We start from the raw sequence: 21,829 nt of genomic DNA, 5'->3' as shown, positions 1-21,829 counted from the left end.
TAGTCTAGTCCCATTTACTAGCACATAGCCCATGCTCCTCGAAACCCTTCCTATTCATATATCCATCCAGATGCCTTTTAAATATTATAATTGTACCAGCGCCCACCACTTCCTCAACATTGAAGAAGTGGTGGAGGCTGGTTCAATTACAACATTTAAAAGATATCTGGATGGGTATATGAATAGGAAGGGTTTGGAGGGATACGGACCATAGGCTGGCCAGTGGGACTAGATTGATTCAGGATATCTGGTCGGCATGGATGAGTTGGACCGTAGGGTCTGTTTCTATGCTGTATGTCTCTTTGACTTTAAGTCAGTCAACATCTGTGAAACGGCAGGGACAATATTGAGAGTGTCAAAGAACCCTGGGCACGTTAGAAGAGGATGATTTGGACTTATTCTGCATTCCAAGCATTTTGCATCATTGTTACAGATCTCCCTTCTTTTATTCATGGTCTGAATCAAAATAAGAAGCAAAAACAGAAGAAATCGAGTGTTGCTGTGAAAAGACACACGTTTGTTGAAGCCTTTCATCTTCATTCATCAAGACAGTTCCCAGGAATTGTCAAAGGAAGGGGTAAACAATGTAATGGAGATATGAAAATAATAATCCCAAATTGCTTTACGTACTCAGAGGATCATCCAAAATCTATGGAGAGGGATTAATGTTTGTGATGTTTTGGATGTGGAGCCCTTCACCAGAATTGCAACCACAATAGAACTGGTGAAAAATTGACCAAGAGAAAAATAAATGTGGGAAGGTATGTTACAGTGAGGAGAGAATCGAGTGAAAGATCAGAAGTAGATCTCAGTTCTGAGTACTATTGGTTCAAATCTTCTTTTGCTGATACTTCTCAGTTGGTCAAGTTTGTTCTTCCTCCTCCCTGTCCTCCTCAGTTTTAAAAATCAGAATTCATCTCCTCACTCATTCAACGGACGTAGAAAGTCTGAAGATCACTTCACTTTATGTAAAAGGCGCATTTGCAGTGACCTGATCATTACCCCTTGGCACTTGTTGCAATACCAATTTGCGTCGCTATGGTAGAATGTTCTGACGTTCTTCCTGGACAGCAAGGATCTGCACAGGCTGCCACAATGGAGACCTGGGGAAGGTATTCCAGGAGGGTCTTAACAGAGGAGCCAGGGAGGCTTTGTGACACAGTGGGTATTATCCTTACCTCAGACCCAGAAGGTGGAGTTTGTGTTCCCAATCCAGGGCTCAATGGCAAAGTATGTTGACTATCAGTTGGCAAATCTTTCTGATGAGTTCCGATGACAGGGAGCTAAGATTAGGAGAAGGTCCTGGTCAGACATGGGATGGAAAGAAAGCTGGAACTATCACTATCCATATAGCTGCAGACTGCAAAGTCAGAAGTCATGTGACAGCAGGTTATAGTCCAACAGGTTTATTTGTAAACCTGATGAAGGGGCAGTGCTCTGAAAGCTTGTGATTTCAAAGGAACCTGTTGGACTATAACCTGGTGTCGCGTGACTTCTGACTTTGGCGACCCCAGTCCAATACCGGCATCTCCCCAACGTGGCTCCAGACGACAGCATGCTGTTATGGCAATGCAGATTCCCTGAGTGGACACATCCTCCAATGGAAGAGAGAGAATTATGTCAAGTTGTGGGGGGAAAGCTTAAAGATATGCGGCTAGACAGCTGCAAACATATTTTAAAATTACTTTTTAATGTATTCCTGATGATATGGTTGTTTGTACCTTTACACAACTATATTACTTAATATCTCGAGAAACTTTGAGTGGTCTCCATTTGTCCATATCTTGGCTAATATTTCTCCAGCAACTTTTATTTCTCTCAAAAGAGGCCCAACCGTCTGATTTATAGGATCAAAGTAAATGGAGTACTTTTCAACTGAATACTTTCAAGTTCAGTGTCATTGTCATGTAACCTATGATTTATCCTTATGGATTGAAACACTGCATGGACATAATGCATTATGTTTTTGAATAAGTCTCTTTCGAAATCATGTCAACATATCTGCACTGTGTTTCCTTTCCAATCCGACATCAGCTTTGATGTGATTTTTTTTGTTTTAAAGTGAAGCCAATTTCATAGCAATTTGCCAAAGAAAGATTGTTTTTAAATCATTCCAGGATACTGTAATGGCTGACTTATGAAACTAACCTGGAAATGACAAGGGGTCAAAAGGGGGAAATATATAACTTTTATATTTCTCTAGTAGGATTTGAGGTGCAGATCAGTGTAACATACCCTCTTAGCCTTCTAATTAATGTCAATCCAAAGTTTCGGTTAAAATCTATTTCATATTTTCTCCTGATTATTTGAACAATCCTATTTCTCAGGCTTTTTGAGGTTTAGTTACACCACACTGTTTTTAAAGATGTTTGATTTACAAAGTATGGGCAAAAGTAAGGACTGCAGATGCTGGAAACCAGAGTCTAGATTAGAGTGATGCTGGAAAAGCACAGCAAGTCAGGCAGCAACCGAGGAGCAGGAAAATCGACATTTCGGGCAAAAGCCCTTCATCAGGAATGAGGCAGGTAGCCTCCAGGGCACCCCTCCCTTCCCATTTATCTCTCCACTCTGGAGGCTCCCTGCCTCCATTCCTGATGAAGGGCTTTTGCCCGAAATGTCGATTTTCCTGCTCCCCGGATGCTGCCTGACCTGCTGTGCTTTTCCAGCACCACTCAAATCTAAACTCTGATTTACAAAGTATGCCTGATGATTTCCAAGTTTCTGTGTATTAGGAAGTCCTGAATTGCTAACTGCTTCAAGCACCTTTGAATGAAGAGGCAGTTATGTAGCACCTATTGTGGCCTCTGGATGTCCCAAAGTGCTTTACAATCAATTTTGAAGTCTGCTGTTGTCACATGGAAACTTCAGAGGCCATTTGGGGCGCAGCAAGATCCCACAAACAGAACAATGATCATGATCCGACTATCCTTTTGTTTGTAAAGAAAATAAATCTGTGAAATGCTCAACTGGTCTGGTAACATCTGAGAGGAGAGAAACAGAAGGTTCTTGTGACTTCTCATCAGAATTGGGGAAAATCAGGATTCTGAACAAGAGAACGTTAAGAGAAGTGGGGATAGTCAAAGAACAAAAGAGACAGTAATGGAGGTGGACGGCAGGAGAGATTAAGCCACAAAAGGGTTATTGAAGCAAGTCCAATGAGAGTGGTAATGGGACAACTCAAGGAATAAAAAAATAATTCCAGAGGAGGTGGGAATTGTACACAGGATCCTGGATGGCTGACATCTGAAAGCTTAGGAGATAAGAGAGAGAAAGAAAATACAGGAAGTGAACAAAACAGGGGAAGATGTTAAAGAAATAAAAGTGACGTTGAGTCCAGAAGTCTGTAAAATGCCCAGTAGGAAGATAAAGTACTGTTCGTTGAGCCTGTGTTGATGTTCATTGGAATATCTGTATTTGTAATGTTTGAAAGATAAATATTGTCCAGGAAACTGGGGGAAAATAAGCTGTTCTTCTCCCACAGTTGCACAGAGAATTTTACAAGCACTGGAGGGGGCAGACTTAGCTTCTGTTTAAGTCTCGTCCAAAAGCAATTTGGCTGAGAGATAGTTAATATCCCCACTAGATAGTGGGAGAGAGAGAGAGGAGGTCTACCTATTATTTCTGGGCCTCAGATTGAGCAGAAAACCATCTCTACGTAATGATAAGACAGTAAAATAGAGTTGCCATTGTACTAAACTCTCATTAGAGAGAGGTGACTGAATGGTGATTTAAGCTAAAGGTCACCTCACCTCAGGCAAGGGATGAGGTTGAAAAGGTGGAACTTCCATGGTAACCTCAGCTGGCATAAGGATTGAACACTCCACTATTAGCATCACTCTACATTGTATACTAGCCACTCAGACAGCTGAGCTAATCAAGCAGTCAGCCATTTGCAAATATCTCAATTATAAATTAGTAGAAGGTTTCAGGTTAGGCCTGAAAGGTGATCTTAATGTGGCCTTTGACTCCAGTCTGTGTGAAAGTTCAAGCATTTCTGCTAATTTCACTGAGGTGGTTGGCAGGATACTCATTGTTAAGAGTGTTGAACATCTCTGGGGAGCTGCTGATTATATTTTAACCTCTGGCAGTGAGGGCAGGAGGAACTGCTTTGAAAAAATTCTTTCACGTTCTTGCCTAGTCTTGGCAACAAAATTAACACAATAACTTCCTTGATTTTTGCCTTGAATGGGATCTTTTAATTGTTTTGTGTAAATAACTGTAGTAAAAAGAAAATCTTTACTACTGACAAAAGAAAATAATGATATACTGTGTACCAGAAGGAACTGAATGAAATAATAGTGGTGGGAAGCAATCAAACTATTTGTTTTTACTAGAATAACAGCATAGAGCAATGAACTGGACACAACTGCACATGAATTGATTTGTGCTTTTATTCCAGACACTCAGGAACCAAAAACTGGAAAACCTGACGACAAGCTTAACCCTACTGAATGACTCACCTTTTAACTGAACCAAAGTGATTATATGAGATATAACATTGCACTCAAAGGGCTCTGCCTGGTAACTATGTGTAGACACCAAATAAGTATCAGAAATATTTCATAAGAAATAGATAATTTTTGCTCAACTTCTGTAGGTCGGATGTTTAGTTACAATATTAATAAGAATAAAGGAAACATTTCACTTTTAAGTTGTGGTTTGAGACCATCTGATTCAGCCTCCTTTTACTATGTGTCTCCTACTGTTCGACTACCTCTATACGTGAGAACACTTTTAAGTGTTTGGAATGAAGGTTTTCCTGTGACTGATTATCAAATTGTACAGCACACGTTGAAGCGCTTTCCTCATTTAATTTGATCTGATTTGATTTGTTTTACTGTAGTCACATGTACCTACGTACAGTGAAAAGCCTTGTTTTGCGAGTGGTACAGACAGATTACAGCAAACAAGAACATACAGATCACAGGGTGCTTAGGCAGAGTGAGGCGTACAGGGCTACACTGTACAGGAGGGGCACAAGGCAAGATCAACATTATTTGATCAGAAGTCGCACAAACCTGACGAAGATGCAGTGTTCCGAATTCAAATAAAGCTGTCGGACTATAACCTGGCGCCGTGTGACTTCTGACCTCGTCCACCCCCTGTTCAACACTGGACCCTCCATATCAAAACATTATTTGAAGTTATAAAAGTCCATTCATTAGTCTAATAATGGGAGAAAGAATCCGTGGGTGCATGTGTTCAAGCTGCTGTATCTTCTGCCTGATGGAAGAGGTTGTAGGAGAGCATCACCAGGGTGGGAGGGGTCTTTGGTGATGTTGGCAGCCTTTCTGCAGCAACGGGAAGTGTAAATGGAGTGGAGATTGGCTTCTGTGATGGTCTGGGCTATGCCTCTGTGGTTTCTTACGGTCCTGGTAAGGCTGGTCATTATAAATGTGATATGTGTGTTCTTTGCAAGCTCAAATTTAGATTAGATTCCCTACAGTATGGAAACAGGCCCTTCAGCCCAACAAGTTCACACTGACCCTCTGAAGAGTAACCCACCCAATCCCATTGGCTAATGCACGCACTTAACACTACGTGCAATTTAACATGGCCTGTACATCTTTGGACTTATGGGAGGAAACCCACACAGACACAGGGAGAGTGTGTAAACTCCACACAAACAGTCACCCAAGGCTGGAATCAAACCTGGGACCCTGATGCTACAAGGCAGCAGTGCTAACCACTGAGCCACCGTGCCATCCAGGATTTAGGATGTACTGTTCAGGTAAAGGATACAAAGGTAAACATTCGGCATGAGGCAGGAGCCTGGTCTGATGCAAGTTTACTTCACAACCAGAAATACTAGCAAATATATTAATCTTAATAAAGAAACAGAAGAAAGGAAGGTTGCCATCCTAGAGGGAAGTCAAAGATGGGAAATAAATGCTGGCTTTCCCACCAGTTGTGGTTACAAAACAAGCTCAGGGGCTTGGAATTTAGTAGTGACTGTCTGACTCCCCAAACCCTGACCGCCATCTACAAGGCACAAGTCAGGGGTGTGATGGAATATTCCCCACTTGCCTGGATGGGTGCAGCTCCAACAACAATCTAGAAGCTTGGCACCATCCAGGACAAAGCAGACCACTCGATTGACACCCTATCCACCTCCTTTAACATTCATTCCAATCACTACCAATGCTTGGGAGCAGCAGTGTGTACCATCTATAAAATGGTATTTCAGTAACTCACCAAAGCTCCTTCGACAGTACTTTACAAATCGAAGAAAGACAAGGGTAGCAGATGCATGGCAACATCACCATCTGCTAGTTCCATTCCAAATCTCTCACCGTCCTGTGTGATAAATATAATCTTACTCCTCCCCCATTGCTGGGTCAAAATCCTGGATCTCACAGTCAAACTCAGGGTGGCTCCACATCACTTGGCAGCAATGATTCAAAAAGACACCTCACCACTACCTTATTCAAGCCAATTAGGAACGGGCAATAAATGCTGGCCTATCCTGCAAAGCCCACACACTATGAATGAATATAACTGAACTGTTCTTTCGGATATTCTCACTTCACATAGAAATGGGCCAGCTAACAAGTTGTAAATGCTTCCGAAGAAAGCAATGATTCACACCAAATATTGGCCAAATTACTATTATTCCAAGTATAAACTAACTTGAACATGATGAGGTCAAGGTATTTATGTGATCCAATAAGATAGTGACTATTGGGATTTCTATTTGGTATATAGTTATAAGGGAATGGGCCAAAAATGAAATATGTAATACAAAGGCAGTTTGGAAGGGAGAAAATGGGGATTTTCCAGAAAGCGATGATTAATGGATGTGAAACTTTGTGTGCAAGAGAGAGAAGTTGGAGAGTAGGATTTTTCATCAAACCTACTACCAAAACTGAAAATGGGGTCAGGCAAGACTTTTGACCCTGACCCATTCTCCTGTGTTGGAGTCAATCATCTGTTCACAGTCGGATCCTAGCCAGTTTGGTTCTCCAGAGGCAGTTCCTCATTACCGAGAAAGCAGAATTGCTACTACGTTGGAGGATCCTGTAATGGATGGGATAAGCAGTCCCCTATACTTGTGTTGTATCTTGATTTGGTTCTGACTGAGACCAGTACCCACAGTACAAACATTTGGAGCGATAGAGAGAAGCCGTCATCACGTAACTTAGAATTTGTTTCTATGAAATGTTAAATAAAATCAGAATATTAAAAAAAAAAGTGAATATCGTATAATAAGGATGATGCATATGAGGACTGGTGTGAAATTTGTCCCAACAAGAATTTGACCATCAAAGTTGCCTTAACAATTGTTTCTAGGATATATCCATAGTGACAAGGCCCAATCTAACCCCTAGATTCCCTATTGTCATAGTGGCTGACCATTTTCTGGGAAACACTGCAATATTTGCAGGGAGGGTTACCAATAGTATATCTTCGAGATGCCAGAAAAATTAAAAAGTGGCCGCTATATTTGACCAAGTTGGCATTGTATTATCAAACCAGTTGATGGCAATGCTGGACAAAGCAGTTTCCAAAGTGAAATCTGGGACCTCATACTTTTAATGGTTACCATGGTAGTTAGTCACTGAACATTTTCACATGAGCCTGCCAATGTCCTTTACAAAAGAACGCAAGTTTAAAAGGAGGGAAAAACAAGAAAATCTCAACTATACATATGTGATAGTTTAGAAAGATCTTAAACAGCAAAACAAAGTTTCAACCTTTTTTTGAGTGATATACTTTAAAGATACTTAATCCAATCAAAAGTGTCACTTCTACTTTAACTCTTTCATTTCTTACTTAACTGACTTTTCTTAGTTTTGATGGGCCAGAGACTTCTTTCCAGTTTTGACAGCTTGTAAACTTTTGACAACATTCTCTCAAGTCAGAGACTTCACAACTCTGCTATGAGGGTGAAACTGATCTCTGAACTGAACTGAAAACAAAACTAGTAGCCCCAGTCTGTTTTCTCTGTATGTCATAAAATATTCACCAAGTTGAACATTTATTAACCCCACAGATATCCTTCTAAGCATTTAAGTCACATACCAATTTGCAAATGATGTAGTTAGTGACCTCTATTAAAAAAACAGTTACCTTCACCGTACTGAAATCACAGATCTAGTTTACTTCTACTTTAAAATCCAGATTGCCAAATGGCCATAACATATAGATACATCAATATGATATGGAGGTGCTGGTGTTGGACTGGGGTGGACAAAGTCAGAAATCACAAGACAGCAGGCTATAGCCCAACTGGTTTATTTAAAATCACAAGCTTTCGGAGCGCTGCTCTTTCAACACGTAACCTGATAACGGAGCAACACTCTGAAAGCTTGTGATTTTAAATAAACCTGTTGGACTATAACCTGCTGATGTGTGACTTCCAGCGCATCAATATAGTGTATGTATGGTGGGGAAGCTGGAGTTTATGGTGTAGCTATTAAATTACTGCTCTTGCCTTCTGTGGGGTTAGAGATCATAAGACATACTTTGATTATTCACAACTTGCTTCATCTTCTACATGAGAATTCCCAGTTTTTGGAACTCTCTTACATAAATGACAGTGGGTGCTGCATCAGATGTTTGTTTAAATCTGAGACAGGCAGATTTTCATTCAGCAGAAGTATGAAAGGATATGCACCAAAGGCAGTTGTGTGGAGTTGGGATAGACATCAGCCCTGAATGGTGAACAGGTTTGAGGGGGTTACCTGGCCTATTCCTGTTCCTGTTCCTCTGTTTCTATATTCCAGTTTGGAGAAAGACATGAAATTTTCATGTGGCATTGATGTGCCATGTGTGATTGAAGTAATTCGAGGGGATTTGATAGAGACATACAAGATCATCAGAGGGTTAGATAGGGTAGACAGTGAAAGACCTTTTCCTAGGATAATGATATCAGCATGTACGAGGGGGCATAACTACAAATTGAGGGATGATAGATTTAAGACAGATGTCTGAGGCAGGTTCTTTACTCAGAGAGTGGTAAGGGCATGGAATCCCTGCCTACAAATGTAGTTAACTCGGCCACATTAGGGAGATTTAAACAATCCTTGGATAAGCACATGGATGATGTTGGGATAGTGTAGGGGGGTGGGCTTAGATTAGTTCACAGATCGGCGCAACATCGAGGGCTGAAGGGCCTGTCCTGTGCTGTATTGTTCTATATTCTATGTTCTATGACCCACCAATAGCCTTGTATAATGCAAGGGAACTAATTATCTTCAGATGTGAGTCATGGATAAGGTGAATGTCTTCAGTCTTTTTCCCAGGTTTGGAGAATCGAAGAATAGAGGGCATCAGTTTAAGGTTAGAGGGGAAAGAATAAAAGGGAACCTGAGGGGCAACTTCTTTACACAGAAGGCGGTATGCGTAAGGAATGAGCTGCCAGTGGACATGGTTGAGTGGGTACAATAACAACATTTAAAAGACATTTGGACAAATACACGGATAGGAAAGGTTTAAAAGGATATGGGTCAAATGCAAGGAAATGGGGTTAGTATGGATGGACATTTTGGTCAGTATGGGCCAAAGGGCCTTACTCCGTGCTGTAGGACTCGATGACTTTCTAACTCCCTGTGTCAGGTGCAAGTGCTGGAAGCACATAAGACATATATTGCAAAATACAAAGTTATCTTGATACTTCTCATTCATTAAATATTAATAAATACCTGTTTCAAAGCATCTAATTTATAAATGCGTAAGCTAAAATTTGCTAGAAATTTTCAACAGTCAGCATTATGTGACTTGTTAGCCACCAGGAAACCAAACATGAGCCACAATCACCTCTTTGCAGTTCAACACAGAAAATACAGACAACTTGATTGTGAAAGCTTCAATCCAAGTTAGACTATGCCAGTTCTGTATCTAACCAACAACTCATCAAACATCTTTTGATGTTAATGAGCTAGATTACTGATTAGATTAGACTATTTGCAGTGTGGAAACAGGCCCTTCGGCCCAACAAGTCCATACCGACCCTCCGAAGAGCAACCCACCCAGACCCATTCCCCTCCATTTGCCCCTTCACCTAACACTCTGGGCAATTTAGCATGGTCAATTCACCTAACCTGCACATCTTTGGACTGTGGGAGGAAACCGGAGCACCCGGAGGAAACCCACACAGACACGGGGAGAATGTGCAAACTCCACACAGACAGTTGCCCGAGGATGGAATTGAACCCGGGTTAGCTTTTATTTAAAAAACAAAAGAGAGGTAATGGAGTTCAGATTTTATCAGCTACCCAGGCAGGATTTGACCCCATATTCCCAGAACATTAATCCAGCATTCAGAATTCCTAATCCAAGGACCATTGCCAACATCCCACTCCCTCCCAATTTGGGATGGCAAGCCATTGACCAGAGCCATTCACTTCTGATTAATATTGGACTGATGTATTCTTTCGAAGATGGAGTTCTTTCACCTAATGAAATCTATTACTTCAGCTTGCCAATATTGGATCTTGCGTTTGAGCCACTGTCAATCACAACACTCCCATAAACATTGCTCAAGCAATATGTTGCCTCTCAGAAAGCATGATTGAATTTTCTGCTTCACTCCTTGAGGATGCAGACTTCAGTATCTCAGGTTAGAATAAACCGTGACTTATAAACTAATTAGAGCAGAAATGTACCATCTAATAGATTCTTCATATCTGAATGAAAGAAAGCAATTTAAAAATAATTACAAAATTATTTTCAATTATTGAAGTGCTGCGCCAACTCAAAGCTCAGGAAACAGATAATTACATGTGAGAAGTTCTAAGTTAATATTTTCCTGTTGCAAACAGTTGTAATGTGATACCTAGGAATGATTTTCATATTGTGTTTAAAATCTTACATCATTTTTTTACCATTTAGAATGCATACATTTCTAATGAAAAAAAAAAGAGATTTGCATTTGAATAGTGCTGTTCATGACAAAAAGCACTTGGTGGCCAATCGAGTACGTTTTGAATTGTTAATTCACTAATACAATGTAGAAAATATAGCAGCCAATATCTATGCTGCATGATCCCACAAATAGTAATGTGGGAAGGACCAGATTCTGTGTTTCCTGATGCAGATTGATGGGTCAGAACACCAGGGCTAACTATCCTACTTTTCTTCAAAACATCTTTAATGTTGATCTGAGAGGACAGAGGTGAATTTGTTTCAGTATCTCAACATGAAGGTGGCATAGACAGCAGAGTTTAAATCTTGATATTTGTGCTCAGGGCTGGGACATGCAATTAGGATTTTCGGGTTCATTGACAATTGAGCTGGATCTGATACACTGTCATACTATAATAACAACACCCTTGAGTGAAGATGCTATAGTGATAGGCTAATGATAGGGTTCAAGTGTGACAGCGTTGTAGATGTGATGTTGATTAAAGGTTAAGATTAAGTAGTGACCAAAGCACCAGGAAGACTTCCCTGCTCTTCCTTAAACCATTAAATCTGAGAGGAAAGATGGAGTGTCTGAAAAGCGAATAAACCAATAAACTAGACTTATTAATAACACAAATTTAAAAATGAAAAATGCAATTTACATTGCATTTTTCACAATCCCACCTGTCTCGAAAAGTGTTTTTATTATTCACTCACGGATCTGGATGTCATTCAGTAGGCCAGCATTTATTGCCCATCCTTAATTACCCAGAAGGCAGTTAAGAATCAACCACATTGCAATGGGTCTGGAGTCACATGTCACCCAGACCAGGTAAGGGTGACATACTTCCTTCCCAAAAGGGAATTAATGAACTAGATGGGATTTCCCAACAATTGTGTTTTGATCATCATTAGACTCTTGATTCCAGATTTTTAACTGAATTCAAACACCACTATGGTAGGATTTGAACCCGGATCCCCAGAGCATAACCTGAGCCTCTGGATTAATAATCTAGCAATAATACCACAAGACCATTGCCACCCCCACTTGAGAGCTAATGGACCACAAATAGAAATCTTGGCTGCCAATTTGCACCCAGCAACCTTCCACAGACAGTGGTGTGAAAACACCACTGTTTGAATCAGTTTATTAGTGACGTTAATTGAGGGCTTTGCATTGCCAAGGACACGAGGTATGTCCTCTTCTGGTCTTCACATAGTGGTGTGTTATGAACACTGTTGCTGCTACTATTGGACAAATTAGACCCCAGACTGAAATTTGGCTTGATAGATCATATTTTATTTTATTTTGGTTTTAATGAGGTGAACTTCGTTGAAACACAAGCACACTATGTTGCAGATTTGACTATAACAAATAAAATGAGTTTAAACGTAAAACAAAAGACAATAATATGGTAATAAACCAGACTATCTATTAATAACACAAATTTACAAGTTTGAAAAATGTGATCACATATAATCCTATTAAACTCAAAAACACTCTTTCATTAGATCTCCACATACATCTTTACAGATCTCCAAAACAATTTTGTTTGTACTCACTGTAGCAACAATCACTTCTCTAACACCTCCATAGAGTTATTTCCACTCAGTCTGAAAATGCAATATTATCTTCCTCAAGCTCTCACATGCCTGAGCTTAAACTTTCTCAACTTCAAATTACTGCACTGGGTTTTATTCAAATACTTTTGATCTGGCACTTTCACAAAACTATTTAAGGTAATGCATTCTTACTCTCTTCTCCCTTTCTCAGGAGCAGCCATTTTAAGCATCCATCTTTAACCAAGATTTCTGTAGAATTACCCCAACTGAAACTAAAACCAATTTTTTTTCAGTCAAGGGTATTTCCCCTAAGCTTGCACTAAACAAGCCCAGAAGCTTTTATCCGAGCTTTAATGTACGTTGCTCACTCATACACTTCCCCTATATGAACAAAAATCCATTAGTCCTTTGAGACTATCTCCCCTAAACTGTTTTAAAAGAAATAATCATGGTCACACAGATGCTTCCAAATTAATGGTTAAACCCTTGAGACATGGATCTTGATTAGATGGGCTGAGGAGTAGCAGATAGAGTTTCATTTAGAGAAATGTGACGTTCTGCATTTCGGAAAGGCAAATCAGGGCAGGACCTACACATTTAATAGTAAGGTCATGGGGATTGTTGCCAAACAAAGGTACCTTGCGGTGTAGATTCATAGTTCCTTGTAAATGGAGTAGCAGGCAGATAGGACAGTGAAGAAGGCATTTGGTAGGCTTGCCTTTATTGGTCAGTGCATTGAGTATAGAAATTGATAGGTCATGTTGCAGCTGTACAGGACATTGTTTAGGCCACTTTTGGAATACCACATTCAATTCTTGTCTCCCTGCTATAGGAAATTTGCTGTGTAGCTGTAAAGGGTTCAGAAAAGATTTATAAGGATGTTGCCAGGGTTGGAAGGTTTGAGCTATAGGGAGAGGCTGAATAGGCTGGGGCTATTTTCCGTGGAGCATTGGAAGCTGAGGGGTGACCTTAAAGAGGTTTATAAAATCATGAGAGGCATGGATAGGGTAAATCGGTGAGGTAATTTCCCCAGGGTAGGAGAGTCCAGAACTAAAAGGCATAGGTTTAAGGTGAGAGGGGAAAGATTTAAAAGGGACCTGAGGGGCAACTTTTTCATGCAGAAGATGGTGTTTGTATAGAATGAGATGCCAGAGGAAGTGGTGGAGGCTGTTACAATTACAACATTTAAGAGACATCTAGATGTGTATATGGATAGGAAGTGTTGGAGGGATATGGGCCAAATGCTGGCAAACGGGACTAGATTAGTTTAGGATTTCTGGTCTTCAATGACACGTTGGACTGAAGGGTCTGTTTCCATGCTGTATGTCTCCATGATTCTTTGACATACAGAAAAACCCAGATGCCACTTATTCAAAATCCAAACTTAGAGGAAGTGACATTAAAATGCATCACACATGAGATCTTGAACATCTCCAAGCAGATGGATTGCTCCTTTGTTTAAAATGTCATCCAAAACAAAAAGCAGCATTTCAAACAGTAATGAAGCATCAGCCTTGATCTATGTATTGATGTCCTGGAGTGGGATTTGAACCTTGAGATTCATTATTGAGCCACAGTCAAAAGGATATGTATCTCACAGTCATAGGTGGCCAATTGGTTATTGTCAGTTCTTTCTGAAATTATTATGACTGTGTAGCACATGCCTAATGGTTCTCAGCTGACTGTCAGTTTAAGATCAGTGTTATTTGACTGTAGAGAGATGTTGCTATCATTAGAAAAGTAATAAATGCTGTTGGACAAAGCTCTTAGGTAAATTAATTTTAAATACCAGACATTGGTTAAGAAATGCACCATATGCTGGTTGGAAAGCAGTTCAATTTAATGAGGCAGTACAAAACAGGATTTTAATTTTCATTTAGTTTCAGGCCATTTCTGAGATTGCTGTCAAATGGGGCATCAATGCTGCGAATATAAATGTTGTGGTTATATCTTCTTCTCCAGCCTCCCCTGATGTGGGTTCCTGCCAGACTTCCTGTCCATAGTGTCTATTAACTGCTCTTCCAGTGGAGAATGTGTATGAATGAAGGGCTATCCCTTCCTCCAACAACTGTCCACTGCAGGAGCTTGCTGGCAGAGAAGTGAGTGTGTCAGTGCTGGACTAGTGCTGGGTTCTGAAAGCCTGAGTGTGGGGTGGTGTTGTACAGTGTGGTGGTGTTATATAGTGGGGTGGTGTTGTACAGTGGGGTGGTGTTGTACAGTGGGGTGATGTTGTACAGTGGGGTGGTGTATAGTGGGGTGGTGTTGTATAGTGGGGTGGTATTGTATAGTGGGGTGGTATTGAACAGTGGGGTGGTGTTGAATAGTGGGGTGGTGTTGCACACTGGGGTGTTGTTGTGTGGTTGGGGTGGTATTGAATAATGTTAGGCGTGGGAAAGCTACGGAGGAGCATGGGTGTGTAATTTCTGTGGCCAGGAGGTGACGGTGTTCAGCTCAGTTTAAGATGTCTTACGTTGTAGCCCATTGTCTGAGTGGGCTGTTCCTCAAATTCTGATCGTACTTCAGTCCCAAACACGTAGTCAAAGACGGGCCTCGGCAGTGTGCAATCAAGTGGATTGTTCGACCTAATGTTTGCATAAATTAGGAGTGTTTATGACTGACTAACCCTCGACAATGCCCACATTTCTGGGTTTCTGTGACCCTATCTATACCCTTCATTAACCCTATCTATACCCTTCATGATCTTATAAACCTCTATAAGGTCATCTCTCAATCTCTTACACTCCAGTGAAAAACATTCCAGGATGAACCGTTGATTCTCCTGATCCTCGGATGCTGCCTGACCTGCTGTGCTTCTCCAGTACCCTGCTCTTGACTCTGAAGAACATTTCAGCCTTTCCAGCCTTTCTTTATAACTCAAACCTCCCATGTCCCGCAACATCCTGGTACATCTCTTCTGAACTCTCCCCAGCTTAAGAATATCCTTCCTATAAAAAGGCAACCAGAACTGGACACAGTATTCCACAAGAGGCCTCACCAACATCCTGTATAACTTTCCAACTCCTATACTCAAAGGACTGAGCAATGAAGGCAAGCGTGCTAAATGCCTTTTTTAACTACCCTGTCTCCATGTGATGCAAACTTCAAAGAATTATGTAGCTGAACCCCCTAGGTCTCTCTGTTTTACAGCCCTACCAAAGGGCCTGCCATTAATTGTATAAGTCCTGCCCTTGTTTGTTGAACCAAAATGAAATACCTCACATTTATCCAAGTTGAACTCTGCCTTTCTTTAGCTCATTGACCCATTATTGGAATAAAAGTGGAAAGTGCCGGAGATACTCAAGGGGTCTGGCAGCATCCATGGAGAGAGGAAAACAGAGTTAATGTTACGAGTCCGATTGACTTATTGGCAGACCTTTCTGTTTCTCAAGCATCTTGAGTAATTTGCTTTACTGAAACTGAGCAAAATATTGTGGAGAGCAGAAGTATAAAGTGATAACTTTGTTGGGAGTGGTGTATCAGATGATTTGCTTGTGGCCCATATGTGTTGGCATGGACAGGTGTGAGATGATGGTGTCTGCCAAATGCTCACATTTAGCTTTTGGCCTTCTGTAATACAGCAGAGAAATTCAGCTCAAACAATAGAAACAAACACTGCTGGCACTGCAGTGCAGCACGAGGTCAATTGTACCTGAGCCAGCATTTTGAAAGAGCTATCCAACTGGTCCCAACCCCCTTACCTTTGCCAAGGGTCCGACAAATATTTCCTTTTGCAATTCCCTTTTGAAAGTATCTATAATGCTTGTCTCCAAAATCCTTTCAAGTGGCACATTGCAGATCATAAATCATGAGTGGAAAAAGAAAACTCCTCATCTCCCTTCTGTGTCTTTAGCCAACTAACTTCAATCTGTGTCCTCTAGTTACCAACTCTCTTGTCAGTAGCATGTTTTCTATTTAAATCCCTCACAAATTTTGACCACCTCTATTAAGTTCCTTAATCTTCCTTGTTATGCACTCAGGAGAAAATGTTTTAGCTTTTCCACATAATTGTAGCCCTTTACGCATGGAATAATCCTGTAAATCTCCTCGGCACCTGCCGTCAGGCTTTATATCCTGAGGAGTACAATCTAAAGGTAATCAGCATTACATGCAAGTGACAAGAAGTTATAGTACAAGCTCAGCAAGAAGGTATTGTAACAAGTCATTCAATTTGACTTGATTTGATTTTGATTTTATTGTCATGTGCACTCAAGTACTAAAGTACGGGAGTGCAGTGAAAACTGTATAATGTCACCACACAAGGCACCATCTTAGATACAAGCACCTAGGTACAGAATCTTTACAACAAGATAGAGTGAGTTCTGTTTTAATGTGTATTTCTTCAACACAAATTGGCTTTAACGTGATTGAAGAATTTAGAACGTTATTTGTAGAACACAAACTTTCCTCACCTGCATTGGCTAAAACACAATTCCGGCCTCATTAGTTAAACTGAAGTGGCTAATGTGCGGTTTTCTTACAAGGCGAGATCTCACAAAGACCGAACTACTGCATTATATCTGAACCGACTGTAAAAGAACAAAGTTAAAAGTTAAACATTGCATAATTATAGTATAACGAAACATATCCAAAAGAAGGTTAAAAATTAAACATTGCAAACTTTCTTAGTTTTAAGTAGTAAGTAAAGAAATAAAGCTGTAAGTCAAACATTGCAGTATCTTTTAATTACTTAACCAAGAGGGACTGCACTTCAAGGAATCAACTCAAGACCAAAAGTCCATGCTGAGGCCACACCGGGTTAAGAGACCACTACATACTGCTGAAAGACCACAATGCAAGGTTGAGAGATTGCTATGCTGGGCCACTGACAGCTCTCCACGCTGGGCCACTGAGAGATCTCCGTACTGGGATACTGAGAAATCTCCATGCTGGGATACTGAGAAATCTCCGTGCTGGGATATTAAGAGATTTCCACGCTGGGATACTGAGAGATCTCCGTGCTGGGATATTGAGAGATCTCCACGCTGGGATACTAAGAGATCATCATGCTGGGATACTGAGAAATCTCCGTGCTGGGATATTAAGAGATTTCCATGCTGGGATACTGAGAGATCTCCGTGCTGGGATATTGAGAGATCTCCACGCTGGGATACTAAGAGATCATCATGCTGGGATATTGAGAGATCTCCACGCTGGGATACTAAGAGATCATCATGCTGGGATACTGAGAGATCTCCATGCTGGGATATTAAGAGATCTCTACGCTGGGATACTGAGAGATCTCCATGCTGGGATATTGAGAGATCACCAGGCTGGGATACTGAGAGATCTCCACGCTGGGATACTGAGAGATTACCATGCTGGGATACTAAGAGATCACTGTGCTGGGATATTGGGAGATCATCATGCTAGGATACTGAGAGATTTCCATGCTGGGATATTGAGAGATCTCCACGCTGGGATACTGAGAGATCTCCATGCTGGGATACTGAGAGATCACCAGGCTGGGATACTGAGATATCTCCACGCTGGGGTACTGAGAGATCTCCACGCTGGGATACTGAGAGATCTCCATGCTGGGATATTGAGAGATCTCTACGCTGGGATATTGAGAGATCATCATGCTGGGATACTGAGAGATCTCCACGCTGAGATACTGAGAGATCATCATGCTGGGATACTGAGAGATCACTGTGCTGGGATACTGAGAGATCTCCATGCTGGGATATTGAGAGATCTCCACGCTGGGATATTGAGAGATCATCATGCTGGGATACTGAGAGATCTCCACGCTGAGATACTGAGAGATCATCATGCTGGGATACTGAGAGATCACTGTGCTGGGATACTGAGAAATCTCCGTGCTGGGATACTGAGAGATCATCATGCTGGGATACTGAGAAATCTCCATGCTGGGATATTGAGAGATCTCCACACTGGGATATTGAAAGATCGTCATGCTGGGAGACTGAGAGATCACCATCCTGTGATATTGATACTTCTCCATGCTGGGATACTCAGAGATCTCCACACTGGGGTATTGAGAGATCTCCACACTGGGGTACTGAGAGATCTCCATACTCGGAGACTGAGATATCTCCACACTAGGATACTGAGAGATCTCCACGCTGGGATTCTGAGAGATCTCCATGCCAGGCCACTGAGACATCTCCATCCTGGGATACTGAGAGATCTCCATGCTGGGATACCGAGAGATCTCAACACTGGGATACTGAGAGATGTCCATCCTGGGTCACTGAGAGATATTCAAACTGGGATACTGAGAGATCACCAGCTTTGCTGTACCAACTAATGTTGGCATTTGAAGACTTGAATCAAATTGGTGTATTGTAATCACAGGTAGCTGCAGTTTGTTGCTCACCCAGCATTTTACCAGTGATTAGAGGAAATCTGTTCTATAATGTGACAACTTTAAGTGTTCCCAGTTGAGGTTACGCACCTACACCATTGCTGTTGTATATGCTCCTCCTGTAGATTAGAACTGCTCTTTCAGTACAACTAGAGATCATGTAGTGAAATGGTTAGTGCCCGTTCTCCAGAATAAGAAGCTTGGGACGAGTCCCACTCCAGGACTGGTGGGTCAAGGAAGGAGCATTTTGACGGGGCCATATCTACTGGAAACCATTCTAACACATGCTAAAGCCAGGCAGTTGGATTGGGAGAGAGTTGTGGTCAGCCATCTTATGGAAAGGATTTGGGGCCTGTCCTACATTTCAGTACCAACCACCACAGATGGGGTACAGTGCTGCCACCAAGCTTCCTTTCTGTACTGAGGGCCTGATTGCTGAACAGTGGTGGAGAATGAGCTACTCATGGGTCTTAATAAGAACAGGCACCCAAGTCTGATTCACAAATTCTGATGGTCTAGAGTTTTCACATGGCTTCCACAATGTGTTCTCTTCTGATTTGGATGATTGATACCTTGAATTATTCACGTTGATTCCGATTCAATACAAATCATTTCCAGTGGAGATAGTTTGCCTCCCATCACTTGCAGGTGTTGTTTCAGCTAAACCCAATAGTTGGTCCATTACCTGATCTAACAGACGTTTATTCTCTTGAATTCCCATCACAGAGGTACGTTTCCTTGCTAACACTTCTGCAAACATTGTCCAGGGATTTTTATTCTCATGAATGTCCATCATATCTACCTGTCTTTTGGAAACGCATGCTTTCCTTCTCATAGTGTCCTGGTCTTTACACAGGGTAAATTCTTCTTAACCATGTCCTGAATTTGAGGATGTTTGTCTGGCATCTATGCAGTTACATGCAACTCATCTCCATTTTGTTCAAGCAACCCTTTATTCTCAATCTGCTGATAACCCTATATTGAAGTATGTGAACCCTTTGCCACAACTCATTGATCATGGTGGCACAGTGGTTAGCACTGCTGCCTCACAGCACCAGGGACCTGGGTTTGATTCCACCCTCAGTTTCCCATCTGCTTGAAGTTTGCATATTCTCCCAATGTCTGCTTGGGTTTCTCCTGGGTGCTCGGGTTCCCTCCCACAGTCCAAAGGTGTGCAGTCCAAAGCCTATATAAAATTATGAAGGGAGTCGACAAGATAGAAGTAGAGAGAATATTTCCACTGACGGCTGAAACTAGGACAAGAGGGGGTTGCAGATTTACGGCTGAGTTGAGGAGGAACTTTTTCATCCAAAGGGTTGTGAATCTGTGGAATTCCATGCCCAGTGAAGCAGTTGAGGCTTCCTCGTTAATGTTTTTAAAACTAAGATAGATAATTTTTTGAACAGTAAAGGCATTAAGGGCTATGGTAAGGTGGGGAGGGGACTGGATCTGAAAATATTAGCCATGATCTTATTGAATGGTGGAGCAGGCTCAAAGGCCTACTCCTGGTTCTTGTGTTCTTATGTTCTGAAATCATGGTGACCCTCATGTTAAGCTCTTCCTCTAATAAGGAGTAAGCCTCTGGGACAATAGTGACGTTACCTTTATTTGTACTATCTCTGTTTTACAGGAAGAGTGACCCAACTCTTAAACTCCGCAAAGCAAGGGCCTTCTCAGCGTCAGAGCCGCTTTTCCAAGTAGACCCCAATTCTGAACCTTGTGAGATGTTCTTCCATGCATGGTCAAATACAGAGGAACCTTTATTATCTGAATGACATGGGCGGGGAGAGTTTTGTTTGGATAATCAAATATCCAAATAATCGAATGTCGGATGACACAGTTTAGCTAAGCATTGGGACCTTGCGATCTTGTCCAGATAATCTGAAATTTGTATAATTGAATGACAGTTAATTGAAGTTCCTCTGTATTCAACCAACAACTTTTCTTTCTATAGTTGTTGCTTCATTACCTCAATTAAAGTTGTCACAACTCAATTTTCTTAAGCTATTTTAATTAAAATTAAGCAAGAGATAAAATCTATAAGAACAATAGAAATAGACATAGGAGTGGAACATATCGACTCTAATGTGAGGAGTGAAATCACACTACTGATGAACTTAAGGGAAAAGCTGAGAGAGTTTAGGCATGTTTCTCAGAGAGAAGGCAATAGGTGGGTAATGGGCCTCAAACTAGATGAGGGCTATTTTCCCTCGAGTATCGATGGCTGAGGGTGACCTGATAGAGGTTTATAAAATCATGAGGGGCATGGATAGAGTAAGTGGGTCCAAAACTGGAAGGCATTGTTTTAAAGTGAGACCAAAAAGATTTAAAAGAGACCTAGGTGGCAACCTTTTTTTGCCAAGGGTGGTGCATGTATGGAATGAGCTCCAGAGGAAGTGGTGGAGGCTGGTACAGTTACAGCATTTAAAAGGCATCTGGGTGGGTATATGAATGGGAAGGATTTAGAGGGATATGGGCCAACTCTGGAAAATAGGACTAAATTAATTTGGGATATCTGATCGGCATGAACGAGTTGGACTGAAGGGTCTGTTTCCGTGCTGTACAGCTCTATGACTCTAGTGCCTCAAGAAAAAACATTCTTTCAGCATCCTCTCTGGGTCGTACAGGTTTCATTAAGATCACTCTTGATTCTTCTAAACTTAAATGGGCATTGGCCCAACTTGCTCAACCTGAACAGCCTGTTTCCGTGCTGAACATCTTTATGACTCTAAGTTGACTGTTACGTGGAGCACAAACACCAGTGTTGAACGGTTGGGCTGAATATCATATTTTGGAGCCGCAAATGTTTTGCATTTAGTGGTCCACTCAGTTTATTGGGCAATGAAAATCAAGTAGCATTATGGTTGTTCCATTAAAGCAAAGCAGTTTAGCAGATGCTAAAAAAGTGTCTCTCATTCTGACATGCAAATAATTATACCTTGGCAGCCTTCTTCTCTCAAGCTAATGGTTTGTGCTGTGGAAGTAAACATTCTCTTTGGCATTGCCTCGTACAGCTCTGGATCCCCTCTCTTTCATTGCAGAGAATGACAGAAGCCCAACTGTGGCAGCAAGACATTTGGTCCTTCCAGTCCT

General features: G+C 41.3%; 1 protein-coding gene across 1 annotated transcript in view; it reads left to right on the top strand.

Annotated features, from left to right (window-relative positions):
* The window catches only part of loxl1 (lysyl oxidase-like 1), a 102,815-nt gene extending 82,289 nt beyond the window's left edge, over window positions 1-20,526 (top strand). The window contains exon 7 of the mRNA XM_043680197.1: window positions 20,367-20,526. Within this exon, the coding sequence (XP_043536132.1) occupies window positions 20,367-20,511 (145 nt within the window). The 3' untranslated portion in view covers window positions 20,512-20,526. The remainder of the gene's footprint in view (window positions 1-20,366) is intronic.
* Window positions 20,527-21,829: the final 1,303 nt, after the last annotated feature.

This window comes from Chiloscyllium plagiosum, chromosome 40, assembly GCF_004010195.1.
Source record: "Chiloscyllium plagiosum isolate BGI_BamShark_2017 chromosome 40, ASM401019v2, whole genome shotgun sequence".
In the NCBI taxonomy this organism is placed as follows: domain Eukaryota; kingdom Metazoa; phylum Chordata; class Chondrichthyes; order Orectolobiformes; family Hemiscylliidae; genus Chiloscyllium; species Chiloscyllium plagiosum.
Note: the sequence above shows the minus strand (reverse complement) of the source record. Positions and strands in the feature narration are given on the sequence as shown.